This window comes from Achroia grisella, unplaced genomic scaffold, assembly GCF_030625045.1.
Source record: "Achroia grisella isolate CSIRO2021 unplaced genomic scaffold, CSIRO_AGI_Agris_v1 utg546, whole genome shotgun sequence".
NCBI classification, from domain to species: Eukaryota; Metazoa; Arthropoda; class Insecta; order Lepidoptera; family Pyralidae; genus Achroia; species Achroia grisella.
Genome location: NW_026712931.1, coordinates 4,239,517 through 4,259,926, shown reverse-complemented (window position 1 = coordinate 4,259,926; position 20,410 = coordinate 4,239,517). Strand labels below are relative to the sequence as shown.

Here is a 20,410-nt window from a genome sequence, read left to right as displayed (position 1 = left end):
TGCCTTTACATACCAACAGACAAAGGTCACATTCGTTAATAACTATATATTAAATTATAATGAAATATCTTGTACAACTTTTTACTTCATTATTGCATAGATTTTTTTTTCAACGATACCTTAGTGTTAACTTAGTATAGAACCGTTATCTAACACCTGTTTTTCATAATGTCTTTACTTTTAATTTTGTTATTATTCTTCATGACTTATTATGGCAAGATTGCACAATCTAATCCATTACCTTATATATACGTAGTTTATTGAAATATGCACCAAGACCAATCGTAACACTAAAAAGATTCCCAATAAATTATTAGTTATAAAAACATAATAATAAAATTACATTATTCTTGCAATACCATATAACACATACAATATAAAACATCATAGTATGTGAGTGGGTATGTCTAGGTATTCAGTTATAGAAAAAAAAATTACGAATATTTTTTTAAAAGACATGTTACTGAAGATTGAATCTCTTTGTTTATACTTTTTATAGCCATGTACTTTTAAATGTTCTTGTTTATTTCTTTCAGTGTACTTAATTGATTTGTTCATAATATAAAGCAAGCATATAACGAAAGCAAATTATTTTCATTTATCCGCAAAAGTTAACTGAGAAATCCGTAATATTCCCCGACAAATGTTGCTGTTGTGTAAAAAATGTAAAGGACATGACCGCAGATCATCGTATTGTTACGGCTGAACGCTGTTGCATCGTCAGCTGCGAAAGCCACCTGCCAGCTTGACTCTATTAGCTGTTGTGTTTACAATAGTTATTTCAGGCAAAGTACAAATCAAATTTTCTGTATTAAACGAGTGTTATAAGGATAATAAAACAAACGCGAAATATGCGTAGTTTAATATAAAAATGTATTCAAGTAGGTTTAAACTAGTATTTCGGGACATTACATACAAATAATTATCATTTATATGGCCTAATACTAAGTAGTTTAAGTCAGGTAGACTTAAACTACTTAAGCTACAACGAATAGAATGAAGACTTTATGTTACATTACGACGACGATTTGACGACCTCGGGGTCTAGCGGTCTAGCACACCGCTTTACGTCCGATGGTCGCAGGTTCGATTCCTCGCACGGCACAAACATTTGTATTCATTAGTATGATTGTTTGTATCGGTATGGTTTTTTCTATGTATAATATGTATTCATTTACGAAAACAAAATATTTATGTATTTGTATCAGATATCTAGTACCCATAACACAAGCTTTAGTTTAGCTTAACTTGGGTCTAGATGGCGCTGTGTGAATTGTCCTGAGATTATTATTATTATTACACCGAATAATATAAAACTAAATTACTAATCCCATATGTCCAGATTTACAAGGCAATGTTTAAGCCAATCTGGACATATGGGATACAACTATGGGGCTCTGCTAGTGACTCCAACATAATGACAATACAACGAGTTCAAAACTATATATTGAAACAACTTTTGGATGCACCATGGTTTATAAAAACAACTGAGATCCACAAACTACTTGATATCCCCATGGTTAAGGATGTAATTGATGACTACAGCAACAAATACAAATCACGACTACACAGGCACCCAAATAAATTCGCTGGGCAACTTAAAGAAAAGACGTGATATATTTGACCAAGATAGTCAGACAGGACTGACTTTTTAAGAGCGAGGAGCTGTTCTACTGAGAGCAGCACTCTACCTGTTACAGACGGTACACCACATCTGCTTATAGTCCATGTGACTGATTGCAAGATCTAAAAGGAAAAAAATAAAATAAATAAATACTAATAGTATCTAATGATAAGTAGATATTTTTTTGTGCTTGTCTTATCAATTATTTAAGTAAATAAGGAATTTTAATAGAGATGTCAATTTCTTAAATATAGGCATCTGATACTGTGAACAAAACTTTTAAAATAAAATTATAAATCAGCCTTTACAATATATTTTTCTTATAAGAGTTTAATAGCAAAAACAATATATGAAAAAGAACGGTACAAAAATTATACAATGTTATGATAGGTACATAGTCATTTAATATGAACTCGATTGGCTTTCTACAGCGGTTTCAATTTATATTATATCGATAGCCTCAATAACTTCAGTCAAAAATAAAGCTATTTAACTATCTAATCATACGATCATTTCCTACGGCCGTAGTTGTCGATGAAGAGATAGGAGCACACACAGCCAACACTGATGACTTGATCGCAGAGTATCAACTACCGCGCTGCATCGATCTGTCATTCAATCACAAACTCCGCAATTTCTCCACGCGAATGTCACGGTAATGAACGCGTCGACGAACGATAGAACCCAATTCTGTCCTAATCCGATGCCAATCAACTATGTAGATCACGAGATTGCCGAATTGCGAGGCGGATCGGTGATCGTGTCGTGAGAACGATAAGGTACAGGCGAACAGGTGGTTCCCTCCCCGGCCGTGGCTAACTGTTCCACCATCATCAACAGAGCAAGCCGAGCGCACCACCGCGCAGTCCCGTACCAAGACGTCGCAGGCGCACCACGCGATCCGCTTTAGCTGCTGTTCAAAGACAGTCGCACATGCATATTGTAACACGCGCGGGAAATACAGCTAATCGCATTTGTGGTGCCGGTGCTAATTTCGTACGAACTTTTGTTTACTGTGGCAGTGTTGGAATATAAGAATTGAAGTGATTTATTACATATAGTCTATAGTAAACATAGTAACAGAATTATAGTTGGAGTTTTTGTAGTAGCGTCAGTAACGTAATCGGGGCAGATAATATTAACGGTTGGCTCCGCGCTCGAGTGTGGCAGACCACAAGCATGACGAGTGCCAGCGTCTGCGCCTGTACTCTCGTGCTTTTCTTACTAGTATGTTCTTAACTACTAATCTATACTTATTATAAAGAGATAAAATGGTGAGGTTGTAGAGAATAATCTCAGGAGCTACAGAAAATATTTAGAAAATTCTTTCTAAGGCTAAAGGCTTCGAAAGGCTATAGGTTAATATAACATCACGCTATGACCAATAGGGGCGAAGCTGCAGTGAAAAATGTGGCAAAAACTGGGGGAAGGGTGACGCAGGCGAAGTTACACGGACCAGTTAGGACCAGAATCGAACTTCTTATATATCGCTCACAGTGATAATATTATCGAGGACTTATATATTATGACAAGTCAAGGACAATACTCAGATCAAATTAATACACCTTATCTTTTACTAGAGATAGGTAGAGGCTAACAATTTCTCTCCAATTTATGTATTTTTTATTAATGTACTCAAAGTACACATATATACCGTATCTATACGTATACAGTCTGCCTGATGGTAAGCATACACTACAGCTCATAAACAGTACAGTATATCATATGTGCATTACATCCTGTAAATTTACTAACAAACCACCGGTTTTTTTTAAAATGGATAATCGACACAGTTTCATACATACAGTAAATAAAAGTAAACAAATTAAGTATAAATAATAATAATACTACATGTATTGTTGCCATCATGTTTGTGAGGAGAAATAAATAAATCAAATTAAATTAAATTAAATGTAATTAAACTTTTGATCTATATTTAGGTACTTTAATTTCGTACAGTTCAAGTATACGAAATTAAAGTACCTACCAATAAATACTTATTTTCCTATCACAAAGCAAATCTATAGAACATGACTATCAGCTTCATAATAATTTTAAACAAATATTTTTTTTATAGTATAGGATTTCTAGGATTTCCTAAAGACAGGCTAACATAAATGCCTATATTCATAATTAGGCGATTCATTCACTAAATATAGAGCAGTTGGCATTCGAATAGAGCAAGATATCTTAATCTATACTTTGATATTACAGAGGTAAACTTTATGGGTTTTTTCGGGGCACTGATCCGAATCATTTCTATTATTCATTTATAGAACACAAACTATGATGTAGTTGTTTTCATAGGCAACATTCATGATTTCATGCTAAGTCTAATCTCGGTAATACCCATGTGAGAATTATGAACTAGAACAATTGACAATCCTAAATCTACTGCCGCCTAATAGAAAGATCTTAGAACATTCACTTCTTAAACTTGACAAAATATAGTGCATAAATAGTGCACATTTAAAAAAATGACAATCAATTTACTATGATGTAAATGTATAGGTAAGCTGACTAACATTAATGCACAAATTAAATAATGTACATGACATTATTTCATTTTTGTGAATTTAATATTGCAAATAAGTACTATAACTTCGGCATTTGCATTAATAAGGTATATTATGATGTCTACTATTACGTTAGAATTAATCATATTGAACTCAGTGACCAGGTTTTAATGTAAAGCTTTGTCCTTTACTCATATTTCACCAGAATATATCTACCATAAGTGCTGACAAGATCACCATTAAATTATTAATCATCGTTAAAAAAGGCAGTCCATACCACTAAGAAATAAATTTGAACACTTTTCTAACTTTCTTCAACGGACCATATTTAAGAGAAATGGAGTGACACAGATCTGTACCGTTGATAACTCTATAATTATCCTTAATCCATAGCTATAAGGATGACAATAGCAACTAAGCTAGTGACCATTATAGTATATCTCGTAGTACCGTAAATATACACGGATTGACCTGGACTAGTTATTGTGACCACGTGATTGGAACCGTTTATAAAATTAAATTTCACGCTCTGAGATTTGTGTGAAACGGCTAAAAAAAGTTTTATAAAGCGGAGCTGAATTTAATGGGCAGTTGTCGCTATACTTTCCTGCGTATGAATGGGCTAAGTATCTAAAAAACGTTAGAAATCTGACGAATCTGTTATACTGTGTCCTCGTATTACAGTTTCAAGTTGAAATCTCTTAATATTCCTATTAACTATTCAATCTGGTTATATCGAGAATATAGTACATAGGTTAAAGAAACGTGCAGGTTCGGATTGTTATAAATATTATAGAGTGAATAAGGCGAGGAAAAATATATAATTTAAGGCGAATTATGAAGACAACAAGAAGAAAACAAAGCGAGGGTAGAGTGATATGATTGCATTCACTCCTGCAGTTATACTGAAAAATTAACATATCTACTATATTTAGTACCTGGCCAGTTAACATGCAATCCTTTTATATTTTCAAAATCTTGTGACATAAGAACAAAATTAATTTGAAAAACAAAAATATTTTAACAGTATATGTCTTGAGACTAGTGATCTAATTTGAAGATATATTAAATTCATACTCACTAGTATTGTAATTATGTTCAACGTGCGTTAAAATATATGTAATTATCTCAACATACGTACAAGTAACAGGAAAATTAATTTCACTTTCCGTAACGTTTCCTTACTAAAAATTATTGCGTTTATTATGTTCGCCATTTCAAGTCCAATATTCAGTACCTGTTCTACGTTCTGTAGAGTCTGTATAGTGCAATGTCTATATGTATCCATCCCATCCAAGCTATAAAACCAAGTCATGCGCTTCGTACCTATGATAGAGTTCGCATGCCCCACGTACGATAATCAATTACCGCGTCGAACGTAACAGAACAATAATATGCGTGCAAGCAACAGATTGCAACGGAAAATGTTCAATGTGCATAATCTGAATTCTTGATTTGAAAACAAGCAAAAGTTCATTTCACTTAGTGAACTTATGGAGGAATTATTGAGGAAATTATGGACTTGACATCATAGTCCTACGCAATGGTAACACATACCGTTACCATTATGGAGAAATACGATGTCATGCATGGGTCATGCACCACCCGGCGCTATTCATAGAGGTCCAAAAAATATATTTTCTGAAAAAAAGTGAAACAAATCCCTTATAAACCATACAACGAACTGTAATGAATTAATATATAACAAAAATAAAATCTTTAAGCTACTCGTACTAAAGCTTTACTTACCGTATTATTAATTGTCAGTCTAGTTAAATCATGTTTGTCTGTGTGATCTAAAAGTCAAGATGTGACAATTATTTCACCGACAATAGGATAAATTACAATAGATACATATAAAATCGTAATGAGAATGGAAGAGGATTGAAAAACCTCGTGACTGTTCTGGAAGCATTAAAAATAGATGAAATACACATATATCATATCCAATCATCTACAATCATATACAATCCACCAAGACTTATAAGTATAGATAGGATGAAAGTTGGTAGTGACGGAGCTGAAACTGAGGATAGTGAAGATTGAAGGGTGGCTCTAGTAAATTATAGTAAATTACACGAAATAGTAAATTATACCTGATAGCTACCAAGTACATATTGACTCAAAACCTAAAATAAATTTAATTAATCATGCAATTCCGACTTAACACTTAATTTTGGTTAATATTTAATATTATTTTACTTTTATATTAATATATTGACATCCATAAAAAGGTTTTTATATGGTAATAAAGATTATATACTCATTCATTACAGATCGTTGTATGGTTGGGCAAAATCGATTTATTGATTTACTCAAAATTTAATAATTTAAGTAATAAGCATAATAAGAGCACGAAGTCTGTGGATAATAAACCCTTGATACAAATTTTAATAACCCCTTTAGTATACAGAAATTTATCTAATTTATCTCTAATATTTAAATATATAATATAATGGGATCTTTAATATATAAATACATTTTATTTGAAATATCATAATTTTAGTAGCTTAGCGTTTAAATTAAATTACATGTAAGTGTGAAGAATTAAAAGCCTAATTAAGTAAGAAACCGCCACAATTATATAAAATCACCTGGGAACAAGTTTCATGAGAGACAATCCTATAAACGACCACATCTTATCTACAAATTAAGGAAGTAACACTGTAAATAAGACAATTAGATAGCAGTTCACAAACTGAATATCTCAGCAGTAACTTGAGTTGATTATTACTGGTTCTAGCTGTATGTTATATAGTTCTTTTTGATACCCAGTGACGTGCAATGGGAGTACCAGCAGTGGACTAATGATAAAAATTCTTTTTATTAAATTAATAAAGTGAAATACTATTACTTGAATGAGCTCACAATCCACAATACAGTAACTTTTTTTATTATTATTATTGATTTATTCACTCCTCCTGAGTGAGACGTTTTTCTAGAAAACGGAAAAACGTCTCTAACTCCTGAGTGAATAAATCAACGCGAGACATTAATAATAATTTCATTCTTTCTATTCACAAAAGTAACTTTTTCACGCCCAATAATCAGAACACTGCGCCGTTTTAAAAGAAACCGTTTAATCTATCTGCACAAATTTACATACAAGCGTCCAGTAAAAGTGATTATCAACATCCGATCTTTGTTTCCGCACAAGCGATGCCAACGGTCAGCCGTTTGACCTCGGTCCTAAAGCCACGTTCATATTACATCTTAATAAAGACACGACTAAAATCACAGAAACAAAATACCTTCATTATATTGATATATGAAAATACTATGTTTATATATGTCACAAGCGAATTACGCAATTACGAATAAATTTAATAGTTTATTCGTTTCGAGTTTCCGTTTAAAAAAGTATAGACACGATACTGTAGAGCAGTATCATCAACACTCCTTATAAATGTATCTTAACTAATAGAGTATTATTATTGGAAGAAGAAATATAAACGGGATCTTTTATTTTATTTTTATCCCGACAATACATATATTTAGGCAAGCGTATAATAATATTTGGTTAATTAAGGATAGTATTTAAATCAGTATAAGTTATAATACGTAGATTTACATATTGCATCGTAAAAAAATGTAAAGAAAATGAATGGCCTCAATTTGTATCTACAAAATTACAAATCTGTCAATTTGAAATGACAAGATTTTACCACTGCAAATTTACTAGCCTCTTGTTAAAGGAAGAAAAAAAACTGCAAATTTGCTATCAGTTCTGACCCTTAAATCTTTATCATAAAAGATATTTTATTTCATTAAATACAACCAAGTTTTCCAATTTGGAAGAGAATATAGATAGTATAGCTGATTTCTATGAAACAAATGTCACATAGGTTTCTTTCAAAATATTTATATAAGAATTTCTATACAGATTTGTAATATTAAATAAATAATCCTATAAACGAAGGGGTTATAAAATATAAGGATATAGAAGGGGATATAAAAATGCACATTTTCTTGTCTAGCATTTTGTTTATAATTGTCTACTTTTTTCGCCTAATGCACTTAAGTCGCACTATATTTTTTGTTGTTTAACGAACCTTATGTTTTCACCGTAAATAGATTGTATCGAGACATTTTGTGATGGATACGTTCTCTTTTACCCGTCTAATTTATAAGCCAGTTGAAGCTTCCTAAACTAAATCGGCAATGTACTGTATACTATTACAATAATACGATCTGCCGAAGTGTAACACGAGGTAAACTATAAAATCGACTTACTTTCAACGCGAGAGCATTAGCCGACCTCACGTTCACGGACCAAATGATGTGGTATGGTTCGCTTCATTTGTAACCGCAGGTACCGTCAGCTTCAATATTACGAAGAAATTAGGTCCGGATATAAATACAATATTTTATTTATATATAATGTACATATATCAGAATAACCATATAATTATATTATTGCCACAGTTATTAACAATCTCCTCGAAAGATATACTCAAATTTAAATTAACACACTAGAAAGAATCTCCTTTTATATTTATATAAAAATACGTGTCACGATGTTTGCCCGCGATGGACTCTACTGAACCGATTACAAATTTGATTTGCACATTGTGTGCAATTCGATCCCACTTTAAAGATAGGATATATAGTCGCATCTCAATTTATAGTCGCAATAGTATTTTATTGCAAATTATTTTAATATATGTATAAAGAAACTGTAAGCCACAATGCGTGGCTGGGTCTGCTAGTAATATGTATATAAAGTAGTAACGTAACATGAGGTTATGTATATAGTTCGTTATTATATTATTGACTTTATTTTATTTACTAAATTACAAACTTTTTATTGAACCAAACCAGAGAATAAAATATTAAATGCTAAAAACTTTGTGGCTGACAATCTACTGACCACTCTGTGCTCAATATATTTATGAAGCCGATTGTACTTCACTTACAAACCTTCTAAGACGTATACTTTACTAGAAACCAAAACATTATCTGATGAGTTACGACAACTATTTCCATTAAAATACTATCACTAGTTAGGTATTATATTTTCAAGTCACAATCACTTCACATTATATTTGTATAAATATTAAAAAACGTCCAGTTTTAATTGAATTATTCTTGTTTAGTCTATTCGTTTAATAGTAAGTATTAACTACGCTAGTAGTTACTGTTATCATTCCAAAACTTCCGCTTTAATAGGAGTATTTATTATTTTATGTATTTCATATCGAATAGTACCTCCACTACATTCATAAGTGTCTAATAGACCAACATGAATAAAGATATTTCGATTTGATTAAAGTATGTACTTCCATAATTTTTAGACTGCCTACTTGCATTTACGATGGTTAAAAAAATACATATTTCAATTAAATTTCAGTACCTATATAATAAAGAGATTATAATTAAATAATGACCAAGTACCTACAATGTGAGTTTCGATACATGTAGATAATAGTTGCTTCGAATCAACATCATGACAAGAACTGTTGTCAACAACTTCTTTTGAAAATGGCTGTTAAATGAGGGATAGTAGTTATACCAAAAATCTAGAATCACACTTGAAACTATAGTTTAATGAAATATAAGAGTCGGCATGACTACATACAAATGTAGAGACAGATAACTAAATGCTTTGAGTCATTGCAGCTGTAGGCGACTGCGGGTATTTGCAACGGGATGTTAAGTAAATCATACCATTTGGCCCACTTTTCATAGCTTGTCATTCAACAACCTGCTACAGTATTATTACAGTGAATACATAAGGCTAGTCCATATATAAAAAACTGTGTTTAAATATTTTTCTTATGTCACTATCATCTATTTTATGTGTTATATTTAAAATAATGACTACACTCACATTTAAATAATCTTACTAATATTATAAAAAGCTTGTGAGTATGGATGGAATGATAATTGTTACGCTTTCAAGCAAAAACTATTAAACGAATTATAATGAAACTTCATACTAATATCAGCTAATACATTAGAATAAATCATAGTCTATATATTTTAAAAAGATATTAATTATATTGGGTGAAATATATAATGATAAATCTCAAAAGTGTTACGCAGACGAAGTCGCGGGTAACAGCTAGTTATCTATTAAGTAATTATAGTTGTATTAACTATGATTAATATCTAAATAAAATTATATGTTAGAAACCCTCATAGTGTACGAGCCCGACTTGGTATTGACTTTCGACTTGATTGTTTGTATTAATTTGACGCTGATTTAATCGAGATAGTTCTTACCAATCACCATGACAACCCATTACCCCCCTACCATGCATGGATCTCTCAGTGTTACAGTTAAGATTTTATACCATTAGGATCTATAGTATTCTTGGTGTACAGTATTTTTTTTTCCGTCTTTTGTAAATAAAAGATTCGGTAAATTTTGGTTTTCGTACTGTAGTCATGTTTCTAATCAATTAGCTCTGTACTTTTAGTAGATATTCATATATCAGTACTAAAGACCATACACCAGAGGTAGACTTAAAAAAATCAGCTGCCTGGATCCTCGGTCTATTTCAGCCGCCAAGCAAATGCTCATAATCTGTTTCGGTGCAGAATGCGACTAGGCCGCGAAATTACTGGATGACATCTTAGTCCTATGGAATAGCAACGCACAAGTGATATCGCGAATTTCATGTGATAATGTTCGTAGTGCTGTTTATGTATTTAGCCGATGGTTATCACTTACCATCAGATGGGTCGTGACCTTGTTTACCATTCCAGTATCTACATAAATAAGTTCGTACTATTATTTGCATGCATTCAAAACGATTCAATATGTGAAATATCTTTGACTTCTATTTTATATACAGTAACATGATCGGCTTCATATGAACACTAAATTCCCATCATCTCAAACTATTGTGCAAGAATCTCAACATAAATAACAATACTACATTCAAACAGTGGAATTAATTACTTTAAGTGTTTAATTAGATACCGTATTCCTTCCTTCAATCTATTCAATGCTTATTGTTACAGATACGAACTACATTCGGACAAGATTACGATGGTAAGTACCAGAACTGTACAAGTACTATCAATTAAACAATAAAATATATATACATATATTAGCTATGATATAGTCAATTTAAGATGCGACCTCTATATTGTAACTGTTGTTTCAATTATTATTGAGATCCGTCAGTCTGTTATCTTTAGTTGTAATTATTAACATCCTTTTTTTGCAACAGAGTTTACTATATAATAAGATGTTTTTTATATATAATACAAGATGAAGCGAACAAGCTGCACGCAAACGCAGTGGTAAGTGACAAACATCAACTAAATGCAAGAGCAGTACTACGGAGATATCACGTCGTCATGGCTACGATGATGGTACCCCTCCTGCGTTGTCATTCCAGAGGGCTAAGATGTCCATCATTATCCATAACTTCTCTGCCATATATACCACTCAATCAAAACAGCGTGTAAAGCAAGCGGCTTCGCTTTGAAGTTTGATAGAGGTTTCCATACAGACGACAGTCTATACTAAAGTTAACCTATGTAGAATACAATATTACTATACTTACTCGTACCCTGGTATGAACATTAAAGTAATAATGTATATATGTATGTCCGAATGTACATATATTTGCTACTCAGTATACAATTTGCTTGCATTATAACACTATAGTATGAAATTTCGCACCTTAATGTACTATATGGGGCGGTTGTAACTTACCATCACGGCACCTTTCTGTTACATATAAAAAATTAAAGTGCATGTGTTAATGAAAACACATTTGTATTTCAGTTACGGACATCCAGTGCACATTTGCAAGTACAGGATCTGGTCTTCGGGACTCGGTGTCAGCGTTGCTTCGAAAACCAGAAGGATTCCGGGGAGCACCGTTATTCGCTGATGACCGCGCCACCGATCCGGTAGTCGACTCCGTCTGTCAGATCAGACCCGAATCTGAAGATCCCACGGGATTACTATATAGGCTTAAGATTACTGACTTCACGAGATGCGGAGTACTAAAACGTAATGTGAGTACTAAATATAGCTACTAATTCAATTACTTTTGTGTTATTTGCTTATTCGATATTTATTTATTTCTCTGGATATTATTAATATCGATTTTCTATTTTGCCACGAATAATCGAAAATTTAATATTTACAAACGAATTTAGAGTAGTTAATTAACCTCGTGGAAAATATTAGCGTGTGTATGAGTGTCGTTTAATTTATGTTTCTATAACAAAAAAATAGTTTTAAATATATACTTATTTATTATATAAGAATTTAAGTCAGGACCCATCTGTAGGTAATATAACTAAGCACCATGTATGTAATACTTTCAAAGCGTTCGAAGTTGCAATTAACTTGTAATGTTTTTTATATTTCTAGTACTCACAAAAGAAGAAGTATTACTATACTGTACTGTAAGTAGGTTAAATAGGCTGTAATAAATATATACCTGATACCATACACCATTTAACAAAGAATTCCATTACTTCCATCAAAAATTTCGTAGTTAATTGCCAGCTCACCGTGTGATAATGATGGTAGCTATTGTTTCCGCAGCTGTGATTCTGTTTCGTCAAGTGTGAATCGTGGCATACCAGATGTTTTGTCATCGGTAGATAATAACGCATTCCGTTATGTACTAACAGTACGAGATGTATAGTGGCCTACACAACAAGTTGCCTATAATACATCTATAAATATATCATTAAATAGCAACCGCCGAGAGCGGTACACTGAACATTATACTTAGTATTGAGGTAAAGAGAAACTAAAACACTTGTTTGTATTCATATACGGTATCCTGAGATCAAGCAAATGCAGTTTACTGCAAGTAATTTGTTTAGATGATAACGGAATGAGTAATCTATTAAACTTGTAAATACGATTAAATTAAATATTTTACACCCTCTGAATGATTAATAATAAGATCGTTAATTTAATATATGCCGCAATAGAATATTATGTGTTGAATTGAAATAGCAATGATTTACTGGACATTATGGCGCATTTCACATCCATTTTCAAAGTATTGCATTACTTTGAAAATGGATGCATGCAATGCACTAAGATTTTTTGCTTTGGTACGCTGTAAATCCACTACCATCAATTCAAACCCAAACATGTCAAAGACTGCTGAATTATATAATTATTACTCAGCTTAATTTAATCTACGACTAGCATAAGTATGTGGGATGCTACTATAGAAGACGTAGAAAAGTTAAAAATTAACAATAAATTTAAAAATCGACACAACCAACAAAAGTTATTCGCAAAAATTCACAACTATTATTTTATCTAGTAAAGACTAGCAGTGGCTGTTACTTCCAAATTGCTCTTTTTCTAATAGATATTAAATATATACCTAGTCTTTTTACAACAGCTTATCTTAAAATATTAATATATTTTTTCAGAAAGTAATAACACATTTCTTCTTATGCTTTGCTGATAGGGATTCGTCCATGTCCGCGTGTGGTTCCCACAGTTTCCGGGCGTGGTGATGCAGTCTGACCAAGAATTGATCATCATGTGCAAGCCCCCTGAACCCACCATTATAGAAAACAAGGCCGCGGGTTTCGCCGGCAGTTTGTAAGTATTGTGACAGGTTTATATGTAGAGCATTATGATACAGACATAAACATTGCATCCATATGAGTATATATTATATAAATGTAAATTAATGAATAGTATACATAGTTATTAAATGAATTTATTTCCATAAATGAGCAGAACCACGACTTCATCTGTTTTTTTAATATCCACGAACCACGAATTTTTAATATTTTGTGAGTTTTCTAGTATTTTAATTCTTATATATACATACATATATATATATATATATATATATGTATTTTATTATGGCCTCGGTAATCTAGAGGTTTAACACTCCGCCATACTTCCGATGGTAGCGAGTACTCGCGAATTCTATTCCTCTCACGGCACAAACACTTGTATTCATGAGCATATTTTTTTGTATAAGTCTGCGTGTTTTCTACATATATGTGCATGTATTTATAAAAAAAAACTATGTATGTATTTGTATCAGTCGTCTAGTACCCATAATACAACCTCTATTTTACTGAGGACTATATGGCGCATTGTGAATTGTTTTTACGGAAATATATTGTTATATTATCATTATTATGTTAATATTTAGTGTACATTTGCAGTCCACACGGAGCTCGCGTGTCTGGAGTTGTTGAAGAGACACCAGGCCGACTTGAGTACGAAGTGGCTCTGTACAAGGAAGCGCCGCCCGTGTCCCGCCACACCAACCACTCCGTCGACTTACCTGTCGATCAGGTAACTGCTGTACGTTCATTTGTTTCGATTAAATGGCCCCTTAGATATGTAGCTTTAAAAGTAAAAGATTTTTTTGTATGACTGGAATGGCAAATAATCTGACAAATAGTTAACCTGATGGTAAATGACGACTGTTGCCTTCACAGATGATCAACACAACGGACGTCATGTTATCGCATAACGCCTGTGTACTCATGCGTTGCCATTCGGGAAGACTAAGATTTATCATTCATTACAGCTAACGATTTACCTGCTGCTTGACATTATATTCCTGAGGCCTAGTATTGGTATGTCTCTATACCCTATAATCTCACTACAATCATCATCATTTGCTATTCACTTTCATTCATCCTTGTTTGCAGTCATCTCGTTATTTACTAATTCCACTGCAATATTTTATTATAAAGAAAATACAATTTTGAATTGAACCGGAATCCAGCTATCAAAACTAATGCCGAAGGTGCCTGCAGTTAAATTCTAATTATTCTCAGGCGGTACCGATCGGCACAAAGCTGCAGTTGCGCGCGCGCATTAGCGCTGAATCTGCATGGCGTCATTTGAAGTTGCTAGAAGTGGCTGTATCTCCGGACCCCGACCGTCCACACGCACCGGGTGCCGTACTGCTCGTGAAAGACGGGTATTTATATCTATCTACGAATCTATATATACTCACGCCGGGTCTCTTTTGGAGTAGGCAGAATCCAACGCTGACATTCGCTTCAATTAACAATTGACATTCGCTTCAATTAACAATAAATTGCATATTTATTTAGCATGTATAGTGACTCTTGGTTAAGTGATAATGGTAAGTATACCTAACCATCCTGAAAGTCAAAAGATTGTATAATAGGTACAAATAAAAAATGTAATTCTCACCTTTACCAAAACTACATGTGTTACTATTCCCTTACTACACTTACTACTATTCTACTAATATGGAAAAACGAAACAAATGAGTAGATAACAAAACGAATCCTAGAAGCAGTGGATAGAATTCCCGTGCAAGGGACTATTAGCAAAATGTGTATTTATATAAAGTACCTAATCATAAATTCAGCACTGTGTGTTATCTGTACATTTATGATGAATTATTTGGTGACCGCGGTAACTCGGTAATCATTAGATGTAAGTACTTATTGAAAGCACGTTACTCCCTGTGCTACATAAAAGAGTGTCCGTCTTTACCGTTGAAGCATACAAAGATAACTTCTGCGTATCTAGAACTCTCGGTGTGGGATTAAGAAACAATGACTCTATAAGATCCTCACAATATAAATAGATTCATAATTTACATACTTCTCATATAACTTACACGTTTTATATTGCATTTGTTTATGTGTATAGTGTTTTGTACTCTGACAATGTAAGTACCTACATTCTTAAGAACTTTTTCCTACTTAGGCAAAGGTACCTAAGATCAACTAACTAATGTAAGTACTACAGTGTTTATTAGGGAACTATTATGACAATGTTACTATAATAATCATTCTTATATACTATTTACAAAGGTGCCGTAACCGTGACTTCGCATCAATTATCCCACACCAACCAGCCAGATACAGAGAACGACATAATGAGGTCTTTTTAGACTTTGAAGCATTTCTACTGGCCTCTATGAAGGAACGTTCTACTCTTTGGATACACTCACAAATCAAAGCTTGCATGGATGCAGCCGATTGTCAACCTGATTACTGCATTGACTTATTTGAACCCTCAGGTATCTACATTCTCCTAATCTCTTATATCTAAACCATACTAAGATTGATTTTTATTCATGTCTACAAGAAACCATAATAAATTATAATTGGTCTATTTGATTACTTCGTTTCAAATAAAGAAAATAGATGAAAATAACCTATTAATCGGTAACATCTGCAGGCCATGGGCGGCGACGAAGGTCTTTGCCTGAAGTAATTGAAAACCGCAACGTTACAAACTCGGCTCTTAGCACCAACAATGGCACAACGCCGTATACAAGGTTCAAGGAGAACCTAGAATATACAGTTGTAATGCCAGGAGAGTTGTTCCACAGAACGCCATTAGAGGCGACGTGTGCCACCTCAATGATGGTTGCAGTAGTTCTGGGAGCATTACTCTTTATGTCAGCTTTATTGGTAAGTGAACCTACATATACAATTTATATGCATAGTGTATTACAATACAATAATTTATATAACAAATTGGCATGTCATTCATTAGAACTTTATCACGCCACCTAATAGAAGAACTACCGACAGTACATAAGAAAATAATCTTTAATTACTATTCATGCTAACAGTTGAGCCTCTAGAGTCTAAGATTGTATTAATTGAAAATTGTATAATGTAGTCTATATGTGATTACTATATAATAATTATGTATATTATAATAACGCGGAGTTTTCAATTTTTGTTAGATGAGTCATCACATTCTCTACAAACAAAAAGGTATTATAATAAATTAGCTAGTAAAACTACGGGTATAACATATATAATATATTTTTTCAAACCAAAAATTCATTTATTCATCCATAATTTAAGAACTGTGCTCGGTGGGGTTCTCGCCACCTTCCACGATCTTCTATCAATCTTTTTAGTTGTTGATACGATACTACTCTATCTTTTTCCTTAACTTGCTTGATATAGCTGTATCTTAGTGTTCGCCTTCCTCTTTTTCCATCTAGTTATCTTTCGATAATATTATTAATGAGTTCGTCATGTCGTATCAAGTGCCCCGACATTATTACACACCTATTCTCAATATTAATTTCAATCTATCTCTTTTATTTAAACCTTTTAAGTACTTCTTTATTTCTTATTTTATCTTCCAGCTAATTCTTTCCATAATTCTCCAATACCACATTTCAAAACTGATAAATAACGAAATAAAAAGGGCCCTAAATAATGATAGTGTATTTCCAGATGTGCTACTTAGCAACCAAGTTGAATGCAACAATACTCAAAAACAACAACATCCAAGCACCAACCGGGAAAGGATTCGAACAGATTCTGCGCGAGTTAGCGCACCATTCGCTGCCTGACACAGGCTACGCTGGCCGACCAACCGTACAATGATCTAGATTTCTTAATCTACATTATAAGAGATTTTCTTAATTCAAACTCATTATTGCTTCAATTAGCAAAAAGCATTTGTTTGCGGCACAAAGTATTATTTAAGCAGTATCACAGAATGCCTAATAAGTACTTAGTCTATTTACACAGAAAGCTCACGTACTTCATAAGTTAATTAAAAAAACAGCTAAACTGTTACGAATGCAACATGATTAATCTAGTTCGAGCACTACTGCCGGTCGCGTCGTTATTGGTAAATAATTATTGGTGTATCCTTTAAAAAGTATATTCCAAGCAAAAATATATTGGTGAGGTTAAAGCAGGAAGATATTCTAAAACTAATTTCGAGAATGATATTCAACTCACGCAAATACAGGAATATTTGCGTAGGTACAAATTCAATTGCAACTACCAAGTTTAATATTTCAATTAGATATGATGTTAAACAAACAATAACATTTTGAAACAATACATTCATACATCTGAAAATAAGTATCATCGTAACTAATAGACGAGTAGTGGCCGATAGTGTAACAATATTTTCAATTTAATTTACGTATTTAACATCAAGATTACCAATAATATAAAATAATGACTAGGATCTAGATCTTGGAACAAAGACTAACACGTGTTTAAATTGTCTTGCTTTTGAGTGCAATATAGCCAGACTTCGGTAGTTATTTAGTCTGTGACACAATATACCCATTTATATGTATTATATACTTATTGTCAGATTGAAGTAGATTTGTAAGAAACATTATGCTAAAAAAAACGCGCAATAAACAGAGGCATGGGGCATATGTGTTCAATAAAGCCAGTACAATAACTTTTTGCATATAATGATAGAATAGTAAATTCACTCGCGCTAACGGTGTACTCTGACGATGCATTAGCGGGACAAAACAGGATGAGAATAAAGTCAATAAGTCATAGTGGCAAATTCATTATGCTCTAACCACGATCGTTTTTAGTGAAGACCAGGAGAAGGTGCTAACTTTAGCACCTTGAACAAAGAATTAGATAGTAGTATATGAAAACAGACAAGGTGAAAATATCTAAGAAGTTATTCGCACTTCATTTGTAATAAATGCATTTATTTATAACATAAGAAATCAATCATTTTAAGTGTCTACATTACGTAAGTAGATAGCTAGTTCAATGGTTTAAGTCAGGGGTGTGCAACCTTTGCATCGACGGGCCAATTTAAATTTTAAAATATATTGGCGAGCCACACATAAAGTAACTTATTATAGTTTACAAAATTTCATTTATAATAAACATTACAATATAATGGTAGTAAAGATTTCACATACAAATTTTAATGCAAATTAAAAACACGCGCAGACGCGGCTCACGTACGTATTGCATGTGTGAACAAGTCGCCGACAAGTGAGTAAATCGTCAGAAAAAAATGTTTCGGTTTAGTATGTACTATCATTTTATTATAATGAATTTTATAACAATATATTGATGGGAGAAAGACGAAAAAGTAAATTTAACTTTAGAAATACTTGGCGGGCCGAATAAACATGTTTACGGGCTGCATGCTACCCGCGGGCCACGCGTTGCTCATCCCTGGTTTAAGTAATAGATATGGACCTATGGAAATTAATAAATCTTTCAAACTTTAATATATTCAACTGAATAAATAATTACCTAGTTAAAATATAAATTATGAGACAAGAAAGTGAGCGCAATCCTTAAAGACAACACTTCAGCTCACACCAGGTTCATTCAAACACGCGGAATGTAGGTACTAACTAATTCTTATTTATTTTGTGTATAAGTGGGTACCGTAACTTGAATGTAAGCAGTAACGGGTTTTCCTGTGATTCATCCTTAATACGAATTTTTATTGTACGATTTTTTCGCTAGAAATATACATAATATTATAATTCTTTATATATTGTTACATACTTAATATGGACATTACTTATGTACGTAAACTAGGAAAAAGTAAAATATTAGGTATAAAATTATGGTACCTACATCAATACCAGATATATATAGTTCAATCAGCTTCTGACATGTAGTACAATCTGATATTATTTTAATCCTTAATTTATTGGTTCACAAACTAGTACCCATCTGGGTGTAGTAGTAGTAGTGGTTTATATACGATATAAATATGGGAATGAACATCGAGTTTATATTCTTTCCTTTGTCACAATTTACGTTTTATTAGCTATCTACCTAGGTACATCTTGCTCGTTAGAGATGTAGATTTAATTATTAAATAGGTACATAGATAGTTCTAATTAGTTAATAAATTATGCTTAAATCTTGAACTTATGACTGAAAAATAACAAGTAGGTATATTTTACGTAAGTATTACTTTAATTTTTTTCAGTCATGACCATCAATCACTACTTAGCCATAGTTCATTTAAATTAAGTAAGTTCTAATAGCAGTAGAATTAAGTAAGACATAGATAATTGTTCAAATGCTAAGGTAGACAAATTAGATAAGTGCATTTTATATACAACGGTAAATTAAACGGTATGAAAAAGTGCTTGCAGGTTATTTGGTAGGTACTAAAAAAGTAATGTCTAGGTAGAGGTATAGCAGCTGTGAGAGCAAAATAGGCAAAAAGTCATTTATACAATTAAATTTTAGACCCACATAAAAAAAGGATTTTAGCTAATTAATACATTATTATTAAATTTCTACTGAACCTGAACTACGGAACCTGTTTACCTGAACATAGGTGATATCTCAGAGAGAGTAATAACATGATAAGATATGAGCACCTACATTCATAATATTATTAATATTGTTTTTCTGCGCTATTATTAATTTTGTCATGTCAGAGAGAGTGATATGACCACAAATATACAAATTTTGCGCCAATTTAAATTTGTTTGCAATCTACAAGGTTTGAATGGTTTTGTTATCGGAAATAATTACAATATTGGACCCTTACTAATTTACTTTATCATGACATATTTGACGTCTGAGT

General features: G+C 32.6%; 1 protein-coding gene across 1 annotated transcript; it reads left to right on the top strand.

The window, feature by feature from the left end:
• Window positions 1–2,505: 2,505 nt before the first annotated feature.
• LOC131848125 (uncharacterized) lies at window positions 2,506–20,015 on the top strand. Its single transcript, XM_059197886.1, has 9 exons — window positions 2,506–2,851; window positions 11,110–11,140; window positions 11,885–12,120; window positions 13,551–13,687; window positions 14,269–14,401; window positions 14,893–15,038; window positions 15,910–16,118; window positions 16,280–16,515; window positions 17,302–20,015. The coding sequence occupies exons 1-9, from the start codon at window positions 2,804–2,806 to the stop codon at window positions 17,452–17,454; spliced, it is 1,329 nt and encodes a 442-aa protein (XP_059053869.1). The 5' UTR covers window positions 2,506–2,803; the 3' UTR covers window positions 17,455–20,015.
• Window positions 20,016–20,410: the final 395 nt, after the last annotated feature.